The sequence below is a fragment of the Entelurus aequoreus genome, linkage group LG07 (assembly GCF_033978785.1).
Source record: "Entelurus aequoreus isolate RoL-2023_Sb linkage group LG07, RoL_Eaeq_v1.1, whole genome shotgun sequence".
NCBI classification, from domain to species: Eukaryota; Metazoa; Chordata; class Actinopteri; order Syngnathiformes; family Syngnathidae; genus Entelurus; species Entelurus aequoreus.
In genome coordinates, this window is record NC_084737.1 from 2,462,519 (window position 1) to 2,487,518 (window position 25,000).

Sequence of the window (25,000 nt, forward strand, 5' to 3'; positions counted from 1 at the left end):
GCCTGGTTGCTATGTGGTCGTAAAAGTGTTGGTCATGTGTTTGTACCCTGCTGAAATCTCTCAGTAAAGTTATTCGATGGATTATAGCTTTTGTTTTGAACTTTATTACACCTTGGAGCGCTTTTCCCCGTCCATTGTTTTCCTGCTTTCGCTATCTGCGCCTAATGACTGAGCTACGTGACGCCATTTCTTGTGATGTCCCACGGAGCATTTCTGGTCGGGACGGGATTCGAATAAAGAATCAACTCTTTTCCTTTACTATAGCGGTCTCGATAACGGGTACCGGTTCTCAAAAAGGGATTCGAGTTCGAGGACTCGGTTCTTTTCTTATCAAACAACCGGGAAAACCGGTTTCGAGTATCATCCCTAACCATAGGAGTCTTTTGATGGGGGACTAGTAAAGGCACAAGCTGATGATAGACTACTGCAACAACATAAGCTGCATTAAGCAACACCAACACATCTTTTCAAAAATACTTCTTGCTGCCAACATCTGTGCTAAAAAAAAATCAACGTGCATCCAAATAAGTGGAGTTTAAAAAAAAGTCTGTCTACATAAAAACACATTTAAGAAGAATAGAATAGAATGGAATAGAGTTTTATTGTCATTATTACAGTGAACAGCTTCAAAGAACAATGAAATGGGAGCAGATCCCCTAAGGCAGTGGTCCCCAACCACCGGGCCGCACAACAAATTAAAAAAATATATATATATTTAAAAATAAAAAAAAATTAAAATCAACATAAAAAACACAATATATACATTATATATCAAAATAGATCAATACAGTCTGCATGGATACAGTCCGTAAGCACACATGATTGTGTTTCTTTATGAAAAAAAAAAAAAAAAATTGAATTCCCCAACTGCTCAAGCGTCCTCTGCGCACGGCAAATCTATGCCACACACAAAATCAAATAAAAAATTAAAGCTGCAAGCAGCGTTGGTCGGGCCCGCATCTTTGGCTGGTGCTAGTCCTAGGTGTCCCAATACATTTGTCCAGTGGTAGTCCTGAGTGAGACCTACATAGAGGTTTTTGTTTCATGTCTCTACGATATTCGTACTGGGAGTTAGAGGAAGTTGTGTCTGTGTTTTTTTTCCTAGGTGTTGCGGCACAGTGGTCTTTGAAGGCTCGTAAAATCAAAACCGTAGCACGAATCAAAACGCTTTTGTCGACTTTTAATCAGAAGGGTTCAATCTCTCTCCTGTAGAAGTTTGAAGCCGAAACGACAAACGCGCTCAGAGGAGATAATGTTTGATGTTTGGTGACCGGATTAAACAAAAAATTTGTTTTGAAGGAGGGATAGCAAACTTCCTGTTGATTTTTGCTGAAGGATGTCAATCTATGAAATGTAGGTCCAAGTGAGACCTACGTAGAGGTTTTTGTTTCATGTCTCTAAGACGTTCCTACCGGAAGTTACAAGCAGTTTTGTCTGTGTTTTCCTCAGAGAAGCAGTTTTGTCTCTGTTTTATTCAAAAATTGTGCTTGAGCGCAATTTTGAGTTTTGGAGTTCGTTTTTTTTTTTTAGATCGCAATTTCCACCAGTTTGGTGAGTTTTGAAGTATTTTAAGGGGGTGAAATTACAGCTCAAAGAGGCAAAAATGAGTGTTTTTAGTACATTTTTGTCTTGAAGGGGAAATTGCCAACTTCTTGTTGGTTTTTGCCCTAGGATGTTGAATTATGAAATGTAGGTCTAACTCAGACCTACATAAATGTTTTTGTTTCATGTCTCTAAGACGTTCCTCCAGGAAGTTACAAGCAGTTCTGTCTGTGTTTTCCTCTGAGAAGCAGTTTTGTCTCTGTTTTATTCAAAAATTGCGCTAGAGGGACAAGCGGTAGAAAATGGATGGATGGACTTTTTATTGTCAATATCGGCTGCTGAGTTTCATTTTTGAATGATTTCTGCTGGTGGTGTGCCTCTGGATTATTTCCATCCATCCATCCATTTTCTACTGCTTGTCCCTTTTTTGGGGGATCGCCGGGGGTGCTGGAGCCTATCTCAGCTGCATTCGGGCGGAAGGCGGGGTACACCCTGGACAAGTCGCCACCTCATCGCGGGGCCAACACAGATAGACAACATTCACACACTAGGGACCATTTAGTGTTGCCAATCAACCTATCCCCAGGTGCACGTCTTTGGAGGTGGGAGGGGCCTATCCCCAGGTGCATGTCTTTGGAGGTGGGAGGGGCCTGTCCCCAGGTGCATGTCTTTGGCGGATTATTTCAATGAAGAAAATGCGCCTCGGCTCAGAAAAGGTAGAACAACACCGTGATAGAGCATGGTATGCTGCAGTAGAACAACACCGCGATAGACCATGGTATGCTGCAGTAGAACAACACCGTGATAGAGCATGGTATGCTGCAGTAGAACAACACCGTGTTAGACCATGGTATGCTGCAGTAGAACAACACCGCGATAGAGCATGGTATGCTGCAGTAGAACAACACCGCGATAGAGCATGGTATGCTGCAGTAGAACAACACCGCGATAGAGCATGGTATGCTGCAGTAGAACAACACCGTGATAGAGCATGGTATGCTGCAGTAGAACAACACCGTGATAGAGCATGGTATGCTGCAGTAGAACAACACCGTGATAGAGCATGGTATGCTGCAGTAGAACAACACCGTGATAGAGCATGGTATGCAGCAGTAGAACAACACAGTGATGGAGCATGGTATGCTGCAGTAGAACAACACCGCGATAGAGCATGGTATGCAGCAGTAGAACAACACCGTGATGGAGCATGGTATGCTGCAGTAGAACAACACCGTGATAGAGCATGGTATGCAGCAGTAGAACAACACCGTGATGGAGCATGGTATGCTGCAGTAGAACAACATCGTGATAGAGCATGGTATGCTGCAGTAGAACAACACCGTGATAGAGCATGGTATGCTGCAGTAGAACAACACCGTGATAGAGCATGGTATGCTGCAGTAGAACAACACCGTGACAGAGCATGGTACGCTGCAGTAGAACAACACCGTGATAGAGCATGGTATGCTGCAGTAGGACAACACCGTGATAGAGCATGGTATGCTGCAGTAGAACAACACCGTGATGGAGCATGGTATGCTGCAGTAGAACAACACCGTGATAGAACATGGTATGCTGCAGTAGAACAACACCATGATAGAGCATGGTATGCTGCAGTAGAACAACACCATGATAGAGCATGGTATGCAGCAGTAGAACAACACCATGATAGAGCATGGTATGCAGCAGTAGAACACAGTGATAGAGCATGGTACACTGCAGTAGAACAACACCGTGACAGAGCATGGTACGCTGCAGTAGAACAACACCGTGATAGAGCATGGTACGCTGCAGTAGAACAACACCGTGATAGAGCATGGTACGCTGCAGTAAAACAACACCGTGATAGAGCATGGTATGCTGCAGTAGAACAACACCGCGATAGAGCATGGTATGCTGCAGTAGAACAGGGCGCAAGAACATTGCATGAATGTTGGTGCTTGTGGAAAAAAAAAAGGTTTCCATTGTACTGCAATTTTTTTGAGGGTGGGGAACGAGAGAGAGGGGGGCGGGTGTTGTTGGCGAGCTGGAGTCAGTCGGCAAAGTTCAAAGCCAGAAGGCGCAAAGTCTGTTTCCTATTAGAGGCTGTCACTCTCCTCACGTCATGGACAACACGGAGAAGGAGGAAAACAGTCCATCTGGGATCCATTTACCTTCATTATTCTGCCCGGGGACTTTGGAGACACCCCCCCAGCCCCCATCCTGGTCTTTGTACACACACGTCAACACACGCTGCTGTCATGGCTGCACGCAGATGGACAACATGAGCTCATGGCGCACACGCACAGATAAATCATCCATTCCTCCTCCGCCAATAAACACCAAACACGACTGAGAGGTCACCAGGAAATGGCTTCAGTGGCACGTTTTGTTTTGCAGGGGTCTTGTTAGGTTCTTACCCACCTAAGGGTGGTCATTACAATACAATCAATACAACATTAATAATATATCCATCCATCCATTTTCTACCGCTTATTCCCTTCGGGGAGCATGGTAGTTTTACTTGAACAACAAAAAAAATTGGCAATATTGTGATACAAGTCAGAATTTTATATGACAAATGTCACCATTTTGCATTAAAAAGTAATAATTTTACATAAAAAAGTAAATATTATACATAAAAAGTAAATATTTTACATAAAAAAAGTAAATATTTTAAATAAAGTAAATATTTTACATAAAAAAGTAAATATTTTACATAAAAAAGTAAATATACATAAAAAAGTAAATATTTTACATAAAAAAGTAAATATTTTACATAAAAGTAATAATTTTACGAGAAAATATTGCAATATTACAGAAACAGAAAGAATATGAGAAATTGTTCTCAATTTGATAAGAAAAAAGTTGACGCATTGTGAAAAAAAGACTGCTTTTAGTTAATGTTGCACACACACACACACACACACACACACACACACACACACACACACACACACACACACACACACACACACCTAATTTGACAAGAAAAACTGAACATTTGTGCAATATTATGATAAAAGTTGGAATTTTACTCAATGACAGTCGCAATTTTACAAGAATGTTGGCAATTTTCTGAAAAGAGTCGTAGTTTTACGCGACAAAAGTCACGATCTTGTAAGAAAACTTTAACATTCTGGCAATGTTATAATAATAATCGGAATTTTACTTGGCAAAGTGATGACAAAAGTCATCATTTTACTCAAAAAAATTCACCGTTTTACTTGAACAACCAAAAAAATTGGCAATATTGTGATACAAGTCAGAATTTTATATGACAAACGTCACCATTTTGCATTAAAAAGTAATAATTTTACATAAAAAATTAAATATTATACATAAAAAAGTAAATATTTTACATTAAAAAAGTAAATATTTTAAATAAAGTAAATATTTTACATTAAAAAAAGTAAATATTTTACATAAAAAAGTCAATATTATACATAAAAAAGTAAATATTTTACATAAAGAAGTAAATATTTTAAATAAAGTAAATATTTTACATTAAAAAAGTAAATATTTTACATAAAAAAGTAAATATTATACATAAAAAAGTAAATATTTTACATAAAAAAGTAAATATTTTAAATAAAGTAAATATTTTACATAAAAGTAAATATTTTGAAATAAAGTAAATATTTTACATAAAAAAAGTAAATATTTTACATAAAAAAGTAAATATACATAAAAAAGTAAATATTTTACATAAAAAAGTAAATATTTTACATAAAAGTAATAATTTTACGAGAAAATATTGCAATATTACAGAAACAGAAAGAATATGAGAAATTGTTCTCAATTTGATAAGAAAAAAGTTGACGCATTGTGAAAAAAAGTCTGCTTTTAGTTAATGTTGCACACACACACACACACACACACACACACACACACACACACACACACACACACACACACACACACACACACACACACCCACACACACACACATGCACACACACACGCACTTTTGTATGTGTTACCTTCTTGAGAACTGAGAAAAATGCCTAATTTGACAAGAAAAACTGAACATTTGTGCAATATTATGATACAAGTTGGAATTTTACTCAATGACAGTCACAATTTTACAAGAATGTTGGCAATTTTCTGAAAAGAGTCGTAATTTTACGCGACAAAAGTCACGATCTTGTAAGAAAACTTTAACATTCTGGCAATGTTATAATAATAATCGGAATTTTACTTGGCAAAGTGATGACAAAAGTCATCATTTTACTCCAAAAAATTAACCGTTTTACTTGAACAACCAAAAAAATTGGCAATATTGTGATACAAGTCAGAATTTTATATGACAAATGTCACCATTTTGCATTAAAAAGTAATAATTTTACATAAAAAAGTAAATATTATACATAAAAAAGTAAATATTTTACATAAAAAAAAGTAAATATTTTAAATAAAGTAAATATTTTACATAAAAAAAGTAAATGTTTTACATAAAAAAGTAAATATACATAAAAAAGTAAATATTTTACATAAAAAAGTAAATATTTTAAATAAAGTAAATATTTTACATAAAAAAGTAAATATTTTACATAAAAGTAATAATTTTACGAGAAAATATTGCAATATTACAGAAACAGAAAGAATATGAGAAATTCTTCTCAATTTGATAAGAAAAAAGTTGACGCATTGTGAAAAAAAGACTGCTTTTAGTTAATGTTGCACACACACACACACACACACACACACACACACACACACACACACACACGCACACACACACACACACACCTAATTTGACAAGAAAAACTGAACATTTGTGCAATATTATGATACAAGTTGGAATTTTACTTAATGACAGTCGCAATTTTACAAGAATGTTGGCAATTTTCTGAAAAGAGTCGTAATTTTACGCGACAAAAGTCACGATCTTATAAGAAAACTTTAACATTCTGGCAATGTTATAATAATAATCGGAATTTTACTTGGCAAAGTGATGACAAAAGTCATAATTTTACTCAAAAAAATTCACAGTTTTACTTGAACAACCAAAAAAATGGGCAATATTGTGATACAAGTCAGAATATTATATGACAAACGTCACCATTTTGCATTAAAAAGTAATAATTTTACATAAAAAAGTAAATATTATACATAAAAAAGTAAATCTTTTACATAAAAAAAGTAAATATTTTGAAATAAAGTAAATATTTTACATAAAAAAAGTAAATATTTTACATAAAAAAGTAAATATACATAAAAAAGTAAATATTTTACATAAAAAAGTAAATATTTTACATAAAAGTAATAATTTTACGAGAAAATATTGCAATATTACAGAAACAGAAAGAATATGAGAAATTGTTCTCAATTTAATAAGAAAAAAGTTGACGCATTGTGAAAAAAAAGACTGCTTTTAGTTAATGTTGCACACACACACACACACACACACACACACACACACACACACACACACACCTAATTTGACAAGAAAAACTGAACATTTGTGCAATATTATGATAAAAGTTGGAATTTTACACAATAACAGTCGCAATTTTACAAGAATGTTGGCAATTTTCTGAAAAGAGTCGTAGTTTTACGCGACAAAAGTCACGATCTTGTAAGAAAACTTTAACATTCTGGCAATGTTATAATAATAATCGGAATTTTACTTGGTAAAATGATGACAAAAGTCATCATTTTACTCAAAAAAATTCACCGTTTTACTTGAACAACAAAAAAATTGGCAATATTGTGATACAAGTCAGAATTTTATATGACAAATGTCACCATTTTGCATTAAAAAGTAATAATTTTACATAAAAAAGTAAATATTATACATAAAAAAGTAAATCTTTTACATAAAAAAGTAAATATTTTAAATAAAGTAAATATTTTACATAAAAAAAGTAAATATTTTACATAAAAAAGTAAATATTATACATAAAAAAGTAAATATTTTACATAAAAAAGTAAATATTTTACATAAAAAAGTAAATATTTTAAATAAAGTAAATATTTTACATAAAAAAAGTAAATCTTTTACATAAAAAAGTAAATATACATAAAAAAGTAAATATTTTACATAAAAAAGTAAATATTTTAAATAAAGTAAATATTTTACATAAAAAAGTAAATATTTTACATAAAAGTAATAATTTTACGAGAAAATATTGCAATATTACAGAAACAGAAAGAATATGAGAAATTGTTCTCAATTTGAGAAGAAAAAAGTTGACGCATTGTGAAAAAAAGACTGCTTTTAGTTAATGTTGCACACACACACACACACACACACACACACACACACACACACACACACACACACACACACACACACACACACACCTAATATGACAAGAAAAACTGAACATTTGTGCAATATTATGATAAAAGTTGGAATTTTACCCAATGACAGTTGCAATTTTACAAGAATGTTGGCAATTTTCTGAAAAGAGTCGTAGTTTTACGCGACAAAAGTCACGATCTTGTAAGAAAACTTTAACATTCTGGCAATGTTATAATAATAATCGGAATTTTACTTGGCAAAGTGATGACAAAAGTCATCATTTTACTGAAAAAAATTCACCGTTTTACTTGAACAACCAAAAAAATTGGCAATATTGTGATACAAGTCAGAATTTTATATGACAAATGTCACCATTTTGCATTAAAAAGTAATACTTTTACATAAAAAAGTAAATATTATACATAAAAAAGTAAATATTTTACATAAAAAAAGTAAATATTTTAAATAAAGTAAATATTTTACATTAAAAAAAGGAAATATTTTACATAAAAAAGTAAATATTATACATAAAAAAGTAAATACTTTACATAAAAAAGTAAATATTTTACATAAAAAAGTAAAGATTTTAAATAAAGTAAATATTTTACATAAAAAAAGTAAATCTTTTACATAAAAAAGTAGAGTCACAATCTTGTAAGAAAACTTTAACATTCTGGCAATGTTATAATAATAATCGGAATTTTACTTGGCAAAATGATGACAAAAGTCATCATTTTACTCAAAAAAATTCACCGTTTTACTTGAACAACCAAAAAAATTGGCAATATTGTGATACAAGTCAGAATTTTATATGACAAACGTCACCATTTTGCATTAAAAAGTAATAATTTTACATAAAAAAGTAAATATCATACATAAAAAAAGTAAATATTTTAGATAAAAAAAGTAAATATTTTAAATAAAGTAAATATTTTACATAAAAAAAGTAAATATTTTACATAAAAAAGTAAATATTATACATAAAAAAGTAAATATTTTACATAAAAAAGTAAATATTTTAAATAAAGTAAATATTTTACATAAAAAAGTAAATATTTTACATAAAAGTAATAATTTTACGAGAAAATATTGCAATATTACAGAAACACAAAGAATATGACAAATTGTTCTCAATTTGATAAGAAAAAAGTTGACGCATTGTGAAAAAAAGACTGCTTTTAGTTAATGTTGCACACACACACACACACACACACACACACACACATACACACACACACACACACACACACACACATGCACTTTTGTATGTGTTACCTTCTTGAGAACTGAGAAAAATGCCTAATTTGACAAGAAAAACTGAACATTTGTGCAATATTATGATACAAGTTGGAATTTTACTCAATGACAGTCGCAATTTGACAAGAAAAGCTTAAAATGTTGGCAATTTTTCTGAAAAGAGTCGTCATTTTGCTCGAGAAAAGTCACAATCTTACAAGAAAACTTCTGAATTTTGGAAATTTTATGCAAAGAGTCGTAATTATACCCGACAAAAGTCACAATTTTATAAGAAAACTTAAAAATTTGGGCAATGTTATAATAATCATCGAATGCAGCTGAGATAGGCTCCGGCACCCCCGCGACCCCGAACGGGACAAGCGGTAGAAAATGGATGGATGGATAATAATCATCGGAATTTTACTTGGCAAAATTATGACAAGTCATAATTTCACTCAAAAAAATGTCACTATTTTACAAGAACAACCAAAAAATTGGCAGCATTGTGATATAGTCTTTATATACATTTAAAAAAATACATATATATATATATAATTAATTTTGGCCAAAGGGGGTGCATTTCAATTTCTTACACACACTTGTTATTTCATATGTTGACCAGAGGGGGAGCACTTCCTTCTTGATGTCTCAAGAAGGGTAAAAATATAATATAAGCACACGCACACACACACACACACACACACACACACACACACACACACACACACACACACACACACACACACACACACACACACACACACACACACACACACACACACACACACACACACACACACACACACACACACACGCTCACTTGTATGTGTGACCTTCTTGAGGCCTGAGTAAAATGCCTCCCTCTTTAGGACCAGCCTTTCTAGATATATAAAGATGTGTATTTACAACATTAATAATATATACATACTATGCAAATATAAAAACTCTTCTTGTGAAAAATGAGTCGGAATTTCACAAGAAAAACTTAGAATTGTGGCAGTATTACAATAAAAGTCGTCATTTTACTCGACGCAAGTCAACATTTTACAAGAAAAACTGAACATTTGTGCAATATTATGATACAAGTTGGAATTTTACTCAATAGCAGTTGCAATTTTACAAGAATAGGCTTAATATGTAGGTAATTTTCTGAAAAGAGTCGTAATTTTACGCGACAAAAGTCACGATCTTATAAGAAAACTTTAAAATTTTGGCAATGTTATAATAATAATCGGAATTTCACTTGGCAAAATGATGACAAAAGTCATCATTTTACTAAAAAAAAATCACTGTTTTACAAGAACAACAAAATAATTGGCAGTATTGTGACACAAGTCAGAATTGTATATGACAAACGTCACAATTTTGCGTTAAAAAGTAATAATTTTACATAAAAAAATAAATATTTTACATAAAAAAGTAAATAATTTCAAATAAAAAAGTAAATATTTTACATAAAAAAGTAAATATTTTAAATAAAAAAGTAAATATTTTCAATAAAAAAGTAAATATTTTACATAAAAAAGTAAATATTTTACATTAAAAATTAAATATTTTAAATAAAAAAGTAAATATTTTACATAAAAAGTAATAATTTTACGAGAAAATATTGCAATATTACAGAAACAGAAAGAATATGAGAAATTGTTCCCAATTTGATAAGAAAAAAGTCGACGCATTGTGAAAAAAAGACTGCTTTTTAGTTTTTGGGTTTTTTTGTAATTAGTTTTTAATCTTCATTATTTACTTCAAGTATGTCTCTATATACATTTTTTTTATTTTATTTTAAAATTAATTTTGGCCAAAGGGGGGCGCATTTCATTGGGACCATGATTTATGTCATCACCTCCTCATATGGAAGATACTTTTCCTTCTTCATGTCTCAAGAAGGGTAGGAATATAAGAACACACACACACACACACACACACACACACACACACACACACACACACACACACACACACACACACACACACACACACACACACACACACACACACACACACACACACACACACACACACACACACACACACACACACACACACACACACATTCCCCCATAACCACAAGAAGACCAACCATAAAAGCCCCCTAAAGAGAGAGCAACTAGCATATTTACCCACAGAAAGATGGGGGTGGACAATTACCAAAGATCAAGCCTTGCAGGGGATGAAGGGTGCTTACAAAAGAATGCTTAAGAAAGAAGGACAACAATGCAGCTCTGAAGTCAACACACAATGTAGTCTGCATGAAAATGTGTTCCTCTGAACGTGTTTCTCGGAAGCAAGGCGTAGGAAAAAGTGCTTTGTTATGAAAAGGGAACCACTCACATCGACGTATTATCACATAGTTACAGTCACCATTGCATTATTATCAGGGGATTTTTCTTATTCACATGTGAATAATATAAATACAGTCTATTATACAGCATTATTCACATGTGAATAATATAAATACAGTCTATTATACAGCATTATTCACATGTGAATAATATAAATACAGTCTATTATACAGCATTATTCACATGTGAATAATATAAATACAGTCTATTATACAGCATTATACACATGTGAATAATATAAATACAGTCTATTATACAGCATTATTCACATGTGAGTAGTATAAATACAGTCTATTATACAGCATTATTCACATGTGAGTAATATAAATACAGTCTATTATACAGCATTATTCACATGTGAATAACATAAAAACAGTCTATCATACAGCATTATTCACATGTGAATAATATAAATACAGTCTATTATACAGCATTATTCACATGTGATTAATATAAATACAGTCAATTATACAGCATTATTCACATGTGAATAATATAAATACAGTCTATTATACAGCATTATTCACATGTGAATAATATAAATACAGTCTATTATACAGCATTATTCACATGTGAGTAATATAAATACAGTCTATTATACAGCATTATTCACATGTGAATAATATAAATACAGTCTATTATACAGCATTATTCACATGTGAATAATATAAATACAGTCTATTATTCAGCATTATTCACATGTGAATAATATAAATACAGTCTATTGTACAGCATTATTCACATGTGAATAATATAAATACAGTCTATTATACAGCATTATTCACATGTGAATAATATAAATACAGTCTATTATACAGCATTATTCACATGTGAATAATATAAATACAGTCTATTATACAGCATTATTCACATGTGAATAATATAAATGAAGTCTATTATACAGCATTATTCACATGTGAGTAATATAAATACAGTCTATTATACAGCATTATTCACATGTGAATAATATAAATACAGTCTATTATACAGCATTATTCACATGTGAATAATATAAATACAGTCTATTATACAGCATTATTCACATGTGAATAATATAAATGAAGTCTATTATACAGCATTATTCACATGTGAGTAATATAAATACAGTCTATTATACAGCATTATTCACATGTGAATAATATAAATACAGTCTATTATACAGCATTATTCACATGTGAATAATATAAATACAGTCTATTATACAGCATTATTCACATGTGAATAATATAAATACAGTCTATTATACAGCATTATTCACATGTGAATAATATAAATACAGTCTATTATACAGCATTATTCACATGTGAATAACATAAATACAGTCTATTATACAGCATTATTCACATGTGAATAATATACCTGTGGCCCCCACCGCCACAGGTATCTTGGCAGTTTATGGAAACACTGTGACACTATTGTTCTTTTTTTTAATTTTTATAAATGTCTAATGATAATGTCAATGAGGGATTTTTAATCACTGCTATGTTGAAATTGTAACTAATATTGATACTGTTGTTGATAATATTCATTTTTGTTTCACTACTTTTGGTTTGTTCTGTGTGGTGTTTGTGTCTCCTCTCAATTGCTCTGTTTATTGCACTTCTGAGTGTTGCTGGCTCGGGTTTGGTTTTGGAATTGGATTGCATTGTTATGGTAAAAAAAGAAAATCGATTTTTGAAAATGAGAATCGATACTGAATCATACAACGTAAGAATGGCGATTTGAATTTGAATCGATTATTTCCCACACCCCTACCAGGCACGTTCTCAGTTGGTTATTTATGCCTCATATAACGTACACTTATTCAGCCTGTTGTTCACTATTTATTTATTATTATTATTTATTTTAAATTGCCTTTCAAATGTCTATTCTTGCTGTTGGCTTTTATCAAATAAATTTCCCCCAAAAATGTGACTTATACTCCAGTGCGACTTATATATGTTTTTTTCCTTCTTTATTATGCATTTTCGGCCGGTGCGACTTATACTCCGGAGCGACTTATACTCCGAAAAATACGGTACAAGACTTGCAGAAAACAAAACAGATAAGAGATGCAAAGCACCAGTGTAAAAAAGGTATTACCTGTTTAAAATAGTTGAATGATTTTAGTAAGAACACGAGCACAAAAGTGTAATAACGTACAACAGGGGTCACCAACGCGGTGCCCGCGGGCACCAGGTAGCCCGTAAGGACCAGATGAGTAGCCCGCTGGCCTGTTCTAAAAATAGCTCAAATAGCAGCACTTACCAGTGAGCTGCCTCTATTTTTTAAATTGTATTTATTTACTAGCAAGCTGGTCTCGCTTTGCCCGACATTTTTAATTCTAAGAGAGACAAAACTCAAATAGAATTTGAAAATCCAAGAAAATATTTTAAAGACTTGGTCTTCACTTGTTTAAATAAATTCATTGATTTTTTTACTTTGCTTCTTATAACTTTCAGAAAGACAATTTTAGAGAAAAAATACAACCTTAAAAATGATTTTAGGATTTTTAAACACATATACCTTTTTACCTTTTAAATTCCTTCCTCTTCTTTCCTGACAATTTAAATCAATGTTCAAGTAAATTTTTGTTTTATTATTGTAAAGAATAATAAATACATTTTAATTTAATTATTCATTTTATAAATAAATAAATGATAAATGGGTTGTACTTGTATAGCGCTTTTCTACCTTCAAGGTACTCAAAGCGCTTTGACAGTATTTCCACATTTACCCATTCACACACACATTCACACACTGATGGCGGGAGCTGCCATGCAAGGCGCTACCAGCAGCCATCAGAGGCAAAGGGTGAAGTGTCTTGCCCAAGGACACAACGGACGTGACTAGGAAGGTAGAAGGTGGGAATTGAACCCCAGTAACCAGCAACACTCCGATTGCTGGCATTAGCTTCTGTTTTGTCGACGAAGAATATTTGTGAAATATTTCTTCAAACTTATTATGATTAAAATTCAAAAAAAATATTCTGTGCAATCTAGAAAATCTGTAGAATCAAATGTAAATCTTATTTCAAAGTCTTTTGAATTTCTTTTAAAATTTTTGTTCTGGAAAATCTAGAAGAAATAATGATTTGTCTTTGTTAGAAATATAGCTTGGTCCAATTTGTTATATATTCTAACAAAGTGTAGATTGGATTTTAACCTATTTAAAATATGTCATCAAAATTCTAAAATTAATCTTAATCAGGAAAAATTACTAATGATGTTCCATAAATTATTTTTTTAAGTTTTTCTCTTCTTTTTTTCGATTGAATTTTCAATTTTAAAGAGTCGAAATTGAAGATAAACTATGTTTCAAAATTTAATTGTCATTTTTTTCGTTTTTACTCCTCTTTTAAACCGTTCAATTAAGTGTAAATATCATTAATTATTAATAATAACATAGAGTTAAAGGTAAATTGAGCAAATTGGCTATTTCTGGCAATTTATTGAAGTGTGTATCAAACTGGTAGCCCTTCGCATTAATCACTACCCAAGAAGTAGCTCTTGCTTTCAAAAAGGTTGGTGACCCCTGGTCTAGCCTTTAAATGGGCCGGGCAGAGCAGAAAAGAAAGGGCAGATCAACTGGTCTAAAAAGGGGGTCTATTTAAAGGCTAGAGTATACAAATGAGTTTTAAGATGGGACTTAAATGCTTCTACTGAGGTAGCATCTCTAACTGTTACTGCTAGAACATTCCAGAGTTCTGGAGCCCCATTAGAAAACGCTCTAAAGCCCGCAGACTTTTTTTGGGGGCTCATACAGTTCCGTACAAAGCGTCAAGGCTGTCTGTTGAATTGTGTTTCGGTGTCCTACCTGAACGCTGCAAGGTACTCAGCGTCCCCCATGGGAGGCTCCAGTCCTCCCGTCCACGCCACGTTCACGTTGAAGCCCTCCCCGGCGCCAGACCCCACCTGAAACCCAGCCCCCCACCAAAGAAATTGAGTCCGAGTCTACTGCATGTGTGCAGACGTGCGGCCGCGCTCTACCTCCGCCGGTGAGCCGCTGCCAGGAAAGAAGTTGCCGTGGTCGTAGCGGTGAAGCGACAGGTAGAGGACGCTGGGGTCGTTGTAGAAAACCTCCTGGGTGCCGTTACCGTGGTGAACATCCTGGTGACGAGACCGCAACAACAATAAACGGCATGTGATGTTTTAATTCCTTGTAGTGGCTCTGCGTGTTCCTGATGGAGAGTGTAAACGTGGTCAATGAGAGTAGGTTCACTCTTGTGTAACGTTCATATTGTTGTTACTCAGCCAGCGTTTGTGGGTCTGATGGACCCTTTGCATTTTGTGGCTTTTAATGCCTCACAATCAAAGACTTTTATGTTCAAATACTGAACAGATTGGAATAAGGTAAACATCTGTTCAGTATTTGAACATAAAAGTGTTTGATTGTGAGGCGTTAAAAGCCACAAAATGCAACGGGTCCATCAGACCCACAAACGCTGGCTGAGTAACAACAATATGAACGTTCTCTGGCAGTTTCTGCATCCCACAGGGATTCTTCTTTTGTGTTTCTGCACCTGCGGTTCCCACGCGAGGTTGCAACATTGTTTGTCAACACTGTCTGCTCTCATTTTCTCGCACATTTGACCCTCTGATGTTCTGTGTGCCTACACATTGTCCTCCTCCTGTCTAGGCCTGCTGTTGTGTGTGTGTGTGTGTGTGTGTGTGTGTGTGTGTGTGTGTGTGTGTGTGTGTGTGTGTGTGTGTGTGTGTGTGTGTGTGTGTGTGTGTGTGTTCTGGCAATGCTTACTTAATGGGGACATCACTCTGTTTACACAGTCACCTTTAGGGGACCTCTGACGGTATGGGGACAAAAAAACAGGTCTCCTAAAGGGAAACCGTTTTAAATGATAGTCAGATCCATTCTGAAGATGCCTAAGTGATGTTTTATTATTATTATTTTTTATTTTTTAAGTGATTTTTAAGCTTTGGCCCATAAAACATGTTTACTGGTTAGTTTGAGTGTGAGACATTTGCACAGCAGACCCCTCATTGGGCTGTAGCTGGTACTGCACTCGCTGCTCTGCTCACACTTCTTCCGTGCATAGTTAACATTTTTTCCACCTGGTCCCCATAACAAAGGTAGAAAAGTATGATTAGATTAGATTATGAAGTATGATAAAGTAGGATTCACATTCAGAATGTTCCATCCTTCTATATACGGTAGTTGGAGTTGCAGACAACTTCATTACTGCTAAATAGCAGTTTTCAGTCATGTCACAGAAGATGCAGGATTTGCTTGAACATTTAAGTGGTGAAACTTCCTATAGGAGGACAGCTGTAGTGCTGTATTCTGACCAGCAGGTCATATTTACTTTCAACTTTTAATTTTTTTTTAAATGGTCCTCAGTTGTCACGTACAAATTTGTGTGAATTATGCAAAATGATTTCAATGTGGTCCCCATGAACCATATGAAGTCTTTTTCCCCAGGGAACCCAGTAAGAATGATCAGCACATGACTTCATCAATCCAGAGATTTAAAGACGTGTACGAGCTAACTGGCCAGTGGACATTTTACACCATTTTTTGTATGCCTCCACAACCTGTAGAAAGGCTGGTCCCCACAAGTCATGATCAAAAACTTGCTCCCCATTCCAAATGATAACCAGAATGTGTGTGTGTGTGTGTGTGTGTGTGTGTGTGTGTGTGTGTGTGTGTGTGTGTGTGTGTGTGTGTGTGTGTGTGTGTGTGTGTGTGTGTGTGTGTGTGTGTGTGTGTGTGTGGTACACAGAACATCAATTTCCACACTTCTATTAGTCCAGTGGACCCGGACATCTTATATGTAATATAAATGTGTAGGGGGGGTGTGGTCATTAAATATGTATTCTGATATATGTTCTTCACAGAAAATGAGCCAAAGTCAGTGAGTCTTAGTTTGAAAAATTAATTAATTGTATCATTCCTCTTTAAATAAAAAATGAAAACGGGTCCCACAGACCCGGACACCACACAAAGGTGCGAAGCGCTTCTTACCCAATCCACAATGAGGATTTTGCTGACGCTGAGCTTCTGCTGGAGCTGTTTGGCAGCGATGGCCACAGAGTTAAAGTAGCAGAAGCCCCTGAGGAGACGAGAGTTAGTTTAGTTAGTTTTTAGTCGGTTAAAATCAGGAAAACAACACTCCGGGTATGTTGTTTTTACTCATGTCAACACTTACATTGGGTTGGAAGGGTCAGCATGGTGCCCTGGTGGTCTGACCACAGCAAAGCCGTTCTGTTTGGAAAAGGAGATAATCACTCATGGCCAATCACTTTGTAATTACCACTCTCTTCTGTATGTTAAAGACAAGTCATGCACAGGTCAATTACCAGCGCCTGGAAAATCATTATACTGTCATTACCCTGCTGCAACTCTTTAACCTCTTCAGGCCCAAGCTGTTTGTTTACATGCTTTTTTTATTTCTCTTTGCTATTTGGGCTTATTGGACCCTAATTAGAATAAAAACTAAGAATCATCTTTTGATATGATGTACTTAGTCCATAAGTACACAAACGTGTACTTCATGTTTAGTGACATGCTAATTCTTATTTTTACACTTTTTTTTTCCATTGTATGTTATACTCTTCTGACACCACCAGATGGCAGTATAAGTGTCCACATAAGTGGCCATAAGACCCCAATTCAGTAGTGTACACCATTTTGGAAATAAGAGCTAAAAGGTGCTGTCCACGCATGTGGCCACTAAGCCTTTAGAGGTTTAAAGGAGGTTTTTTTGGTTACAGTATTGGCTAAAACAGTGTTTTTCAACCACTGTGCCACGGTGGCACACTAGATGAAAGTGTCTGTTACTGCATATGTACAGTATATATTTGCAGTGTATATATAAAACCTTGATGGAGGGTTTTGAGGTTGTTTTATAGCAGGGGTCACCAACGCCGTGCCCGCGGGCACCAGGTAGCCCGTAAGGACCAGATGAGTAGCCCGCTGGCCTGTTCTAAAAATAGCTCAAATAGCAGCACTTACCAGTGAGCTGCCTCTATTTTTTTAATTGTATTTATTTACTAGCCAGCTGGTCTCGCTTTGCTCGACATTTTTAATTCTAAGAGAGACAAAACTCAAATAGAATTTGAAAATCCAAGAAAATATTTTAAAGACTTGGTCTTCACTTGTTTAAATAAATTCATTATTTTTTTTTACTTTGCTTCTTATAACTTTCAGAAAGACAATTTTAGAGAAAAAATACAACCTTAAAAATGATTTTAGGATTTTTAAACACATATACCTTTTTACCTTTTAAATTCCTTCCTCTTCTTTCCTGACAATTTAAATCAATGTTCAAGTAAATGTATTTTTTTTTTATTGTAAAGAATAATAAATAAATTGTAATTTAATTCTTCATTTTAGCTTCTGTTTTTTCGACGAAGAATATTTGTGAAATATTTCTTCAAACTTATTATGATTAAAATTCAAAAAAAATATTCTGGCAAATCTAGAAAATCGGTAGAATCAAATTTAAATCTTATTTCAAAGTCTTTTGAATTTCTTTAAAAATTTTTGTTCTGGAAAATCTAGAAGAAATAATGATTTGTCTTTGTTAGAAATATAGCTTGGTCCAATTTGTTATATATTCTAACAAAGTGAAGATTGGATTTTAACCTATTTAAAACATGTCATCAAAATTCTAAAATTAATCTTAATCAGGAAAAATTACCAATGATGTTCCATAAATTATTTTTTTAAGTTTTTCTCTTCTTTTTTTTCGATTGAATTTTGAATTTAAAAGAGTCGAAATTGAAGATAAACTATGTTTAAAAATTTAATTGTCATTTTTTTCGTTTTTACTCCTCTTTTAAACCGTTCAATTAAGTGTAAATATCATTAATTATTAATAATAACATAGAGTTAAAGGTAAATTGAGCAAATTAGCTATTTCTTCAAACTTATTATGATTAAAATTAAAAAAAAAAAATATTCTGGCAAATCTAGAAAATCTGTAGAATCAAATTTAAATCTTATTTCAAAGTCTTTTGAATTTCTTTTTGTTCTGGAAAATCTAGAAGAAATAATGATTTGTGTAGATTGGATTATAACATATTTAAAACATATCATCAAAATTCTAAAATTAATCTTAATCAGGAAAAATTAATAATGATGTTCCATAAATTCTTTTTTTATTTTTTTTCAAAAAGATTCGAATTAGCTAGTTTTTCTCTTCTTTTTTTTGGTTGAATTTTGAATTTTAAAGAGTCGAAATTGAAGATAAACTATGTTTCAAAATGTAATTGTCATTTTTTTCGTGTTTTCTCCTCTTTTAAACCGTTCAATTAAGTGTAAATATCATTAATTATGAATAATAACATAGAGTTAAAGGTAAATTGAGCAAATTGGCTATTTCTGGCAATTTATTTAAGTGTGTATCAAACTGGTAGCCCTTCGCATTAATCACTACCCAAGAAGTAGCTCTTGCTTTCAAAAAGGTTGGTGACCCCTGCTCTAGAGGGTGTTGAAGGCTACAACAGTGGTTCCTATTAGCCAGCGCTTTTTATCATCTTTCAAATCCTAAAAAAAAAGATGTGTGTTTTTGTCTCTCATAATAATTGTAAATGATAGGTGAAAGGTGCAAACATGTTTTATATTCTAGTTTCTTCAAATAGCCACCCTTTGCTCTGATTACCGCTTTGCACACTCTTGGCATTCTCTCGCTGAGCTTCAAGCACACCTGTGAAGTGAAAACCATTTCCGGTGACTACCTCTTGAAGCTCGTGGAGAGAATGCCAAGAGTTTTACATATGGGTTCTACATGGAAAGCGACTTTGGGTACTTAGAAAAGCGCTATATAAATCCCAGGTATTATTATTATTATTATTATATTTGATGTTCAAACTGATAAACATTTTTTTTTGTGCAAATAATCATTAACTTTATAATTTGATGGCAGCAACACGTGACAAAGAAGTTGGGAAAGGTGGCAATAAATACTGATAAAGTTGAGGAATGCTCATCAAAGACTTATTTGGAACATCCCACAGGTGTGCAGGCTAATTGGGAACAGGTGGGTGCCATGATTGGGTATAAAAGTAGATTCCATGAAATGCTCAGTCATTCACAAACAAGGATGGGGCGAGGGTCACCACTTTGTCAACAAATGCCTGAGCAAATTGTTGAACAGTTTATGAACATTTCCCAACTAGCTATTGCAAGGAATTTAGGGATTTCACCATCTACGCTCCGTAATATCATCAAAGGGTTCAGAGAATGTGGAGAAATCACTGCACGTAAGCAGCTAAGCCCGTGACCTTCCATCCCTCAGGCTGTACTGCATCAACAAGCCACATCAGTGTGTAAAGGATATCACCACATTGGCTCAGGAACACTTCAGAAACCCACTGTCGGTAACTACAGTTGGTCGCTACATCTGTAAGTGCAAGTTAAAACTCTCCTATGCAAGGCGAAAACCGTTTATCAACAACACCCAGAAACGCCGTCGGCTTCGGTGGGCCTGAGCTCATCTAAGATGGACTGATACAAAGTGGAAAAGTGTTCTGCGGTCTGACGAGTCCACATTTCAAATTGTTTTTTGGAAACTGTGGACGTCGTGTCCTCCGGACCAAAGAGAAAAAGAACCATCCGGATTGTTATAGGCGCAAAGTGTAAAATCTAGCATGTGTGATGGCATGGGGGTGTATTAGTGCCCAAGACATGGGTAACTTACACATCTGTGAAGGCGCCATTAATGCTGAAAGGTACATACAGCTTTTGGAGCAACATATGTTGCCATCCAAGCAACGTTACCATGGACGCCCCTGCTTATTTCAGCAAGACAATGCCAAGCCACGTGTTACATCAACGTGGCTTCATAGTAAAAGAGTGCGGGTACTAGACTGGCCTGCCTGTAGTCCAGATATTGAAAATGTGTGGCACCTAAAATAGCAGAAGGGAGACCCCCGGACTGTTGAACAACTTAAGCTGTACATCAAGCAAGAATGGGAAAGAATTCCACTTCAAAAATGTGTCTCCTCACTTCCCAAACCTTTACTGAGTGTTGTTCAAAGGAAAGGCCATGTAACACAGTGGTGAACATGCCCTTTCCCAACTACTTTGGCACGTGTTGCAGCCATGAAATTCTAAGTTCATTATTATTTGCAAAAAAAAATAAAGTTTATGAGTTTGAACATCAAATATGTTGTCTTTGTAGCATATTCAACTGAATATGGCTTGAAAAGGATTTGCAAATCATTGTATTCCGTTTATATTTACATCTAACACCATTTCCCAACTCATATGGAAACGGGGTTTGTAGTTGGAAGGGCATTATTTAGTTATTTAGGCCCGCTCATGTTGATCCACATGAACAAAAAGCTGCCAGAACTCCCAGAATGATTTCATAAGAGCTCTTGAGTTGGCTCCTGACTTCCTTTTGCGGAAGTACAATCTGGTCTTGACAGTAAGAGAGTCATAGCGACCAAATCACAACATTGTGGACGTCCTCACCTTGAGCTCCCCCTTGGCCACTCTGACCGCCAGCTCGACAACACTGCCGGCAGCCATGCGCGACGCCGTGGACGTGTGCGACTCGTTCCAGATGGTGTCGTTGTCCACCTGAAGGACGACAACCAATTATAGTCCAGTCATCGTTATGTCTGTCAGGCCTCGTCGTGCATTTTCCAGGCTGCTGTCAACGCCTTTGCAGCACTAACTGTTGCTTGTATATACCAGGGGTCCCCAAACTACGGCCCGCAGGCCAGATCCCGCCCCCCAGCATCCAAAATCCGGCCCACAGGAAGTCAGTGCCAAGTTAAAAAAAAAATATATATATATATATATATATATATATATATATATATATATATATATATATATATATATATATATATATATATATTTATTTTTTTTATATCTTTCCTTTCTAATCCATTTTCTACTGCTTGTTACTCTTGGTGTCTCCTAGTTGCTCAGGCAAATCATATTGTCTAAAAATGAATTTTCCTTTCGATAATGTGAAAATGTTAAATGTTGATGAACATCAATGTTAATTGATGTTAAATGACAAAACGGATTATAAAGACAATGTATATATATATGTATATATATATATATATATATATATATATATATATATATATATATATATGCCAATTTTTTTTAACCCAATGCGGCCCCCGAGTCAAAAAGTTTGGTGACCCCTGGTATATACTGTACACCAGGGGTCACCAACCTTTTTGAAAGCAAGAGCTACTTCTTGGGTAGTGAATAATGCGAAGGGCTACCAGTTTGATACACACTTCAATAAATTGCCAGAAATAGCCAATTTGCTCAATTTACCTTTAACTCTATGTTATTATTAATAATTAATGATATTTACACTTAATTGAACGGTTTAAAAGAGGAGAAAACACGAAAAAAAGGACAATTAAATTTTGAAACATAGTTTATCTTCAATTTCGAATCTTTAAAATTCTAAATTCAACGGAAAAAAAGAAGAGAAAAACTTTAAAAAATAATTTATGGAACATCATTAGTAATTTTTCCTGATTAAGATTAATTTTAGAATTTTGATGACATGTTTTAAATAGGTTAAAATCCAATCTACACTTTGTTAGAATATGTAACAAACAGGACCAAGCTATATTTCTAACAAAGACAAATCATTATTTCTTCTAGATTTTAAATTTTTTTTTTTTAAATATAAATAAATAAATAAATATATTAAAAAATAATAATAATAATACATTTTTAAAACAATTTTTTTTTTTTTAAATACAAAAAAATTAATAAATACAAAATACAAAAAAATTAAAATAAAAATTAATTTTCCTGAGGGAACTCTCCTGAAGGAATCAATAAAGTACTATCCACTGTATTTTTCGGACTATAAGTGGCAGTTTTTTTTCATAGTTTGGCCGAGGGTGCGACTTATACTCAGGAGCGACTTATGTGTGAAATGATTAACACATTATAATATTATTGATGTCATTCACGTAAGAGACTAGACGTATAAGATTTCATGGGATTTAGCGATTAGGAGTGACAGATTGTTTGGTAAACGTATAGCATGTTCTATATGTTATAGTTATTTGAATGACTCTTACCATAATATGTTACGTTAACATAGCAGTTGGTTATTTATGCCTCATATAACGTACACTTATTCAGCCTGTTGTTCACTATTCTTTAGACATTTTAAATTGCCTTTCAAATGTCTATTCTTGCTGTTGGCTTTTATTAAATACATTTCCCCAAAAACTGCGACTTATACTCCAGTGCGACTTATATGTGTTTTTTTCCTTCTTTATTATGCATTTTCGGCCGGTGTGTCGTATACTCCGGAGCGACTTATACTCCGAAAAATACGGTAGTTTTGGATGATACCACAAATTTAGGTATCGATCCAATACCAAGTAGTTACAGGATCATACATTGGTCATCATTTAAGTTCTCTTGTGTCTAGGGACGTATTTCTTGACTTTATAAATATAATATGACTTTAAAAAAATAAGAATATTGATGTAATCATTGTACCGTATTTTTCGGACTATAAAATAAAAATATAAAAAAACGGCCGAAAATGCATAATAAAGAAGGAAAAAAACATATATAAGTCGCACTGGAGTATAAGTCGCATTTTTTGGGGAAATGTATTTGATAAAAGCCAACACCAAGAATAGACATTTGAAAGGCAATTTAAAATAAATAAAGAATAGTGTTTCCCATAAACTGCCAAGATACCTGTGGCAGTGGGGGCGTGGCTATGGTCGTGGTCACCATGACATCATCGAGTAATTTTGTATAATTAACTACAATGATATGATTTTCTCTAAAAAGGCTCAAAAAATGTATACTTACTAATTAATAATAACAGTTTTGTTTTAAACGTCCATCCATCCATCCATTTTACAATATAATTACAACACTTTATGTACATATTTATATACAGATTTGAACAATAAGTTATTCACTGAAATATATTTATTAATTGTGGTTCTTACAAAAAATATATCTTATAAAAATATAAAAGCTAAAATGTCTCTTAAAGCGCTGCCCCTTTAATTAGTGCATACTAAATAATTTAACTTTAGCCTACTACTACAAGCATATTATTTACCAGCAACATAAAGTGAAACAGAGGCAGAGGTGTCCTGCCACAGTCAGTAACAAATAAACAGAAAACAGTAGTGGTGGTAGATAGACACAGAGCTTCATCAAACATCTGATCCACTGAACAACGAGCTCCAAAAATCTTGATCCTACACTTCTCTTTTGTAAAGTAAATCTGAACAGCCGATATGGGCATCTACATCTACTATATGATTTGCCTGAGAAGCTGGACAGGACAAAAATAAATAAATAAAAAAATTTAAAAAATAAATAAAAAATAAAAAATAAATAAAAAATAAATACAATTTAAAAATTAAAAAATTAAATAAATAAATAAATAAAAATAAAAAATAAAAAATAACAACAAAAAAATAAATAAATAAAAATTAATGAATGTGTGGGAAATACTGAAAACGTTATCATGGCCCACCTGGTCTAATCATTTTCAGTCTTGGACATGCTGCTTTTACTAGTCATGGTCAGAAGGTTGTGATCATTGTGCCAAGAGGGCTGTCTTTTTATGTTTGATTCCTTTGACATTTTTTACTTGCAAAACCTTTTTTTATCACCATGGCAGAGAACATGCGGCGTTGTTATTTACGTTTTGTTTTGTGCGTGCAGTGAACTT

At 33.7% G+C, this 25,000-nt stretch overlaps 1 protein-coding gene across 8 annotated transcripts in view; it reads right to left on the reverse strand.

The window, feature by feature from the left end:
* The window catches only part of LOC133653267 (histone deacetylase 7-like), a 306,865-nt gene that overhangs the window by 15,879 nt on the left and 265,986 nt on the right, over positions 1-25,000 (reverse strand). For all 8 annotated transcript variants that reach the window (XM_062052360.1, XM_062052359.1, XM_062052358.1 and 5 more), the window contains 5 exons: positions 21,769-21,876; positions 17,495-17,550; positions 17,311-17,398; positions 15,321-15,440; positions 15,148-15,245 (listed from right to left, as the gene is read on the reverse strand). In XM_062052360.1, the coding sequence (XP_061908344.1) occupies positions 15,148-15,245; positions 15,321-15,440; positions 17,311-17,398; positions 17,495-17,550; positions 21,769-21,876 (470 nt within the window). The remainder of the gene's footprint in view (positions 1-15,147; positions 15,246-15,320; positions 15,441-17,310; positions 17,399-17,494; positions 17,551-21,768; positions 21,877-25,000) is intronic.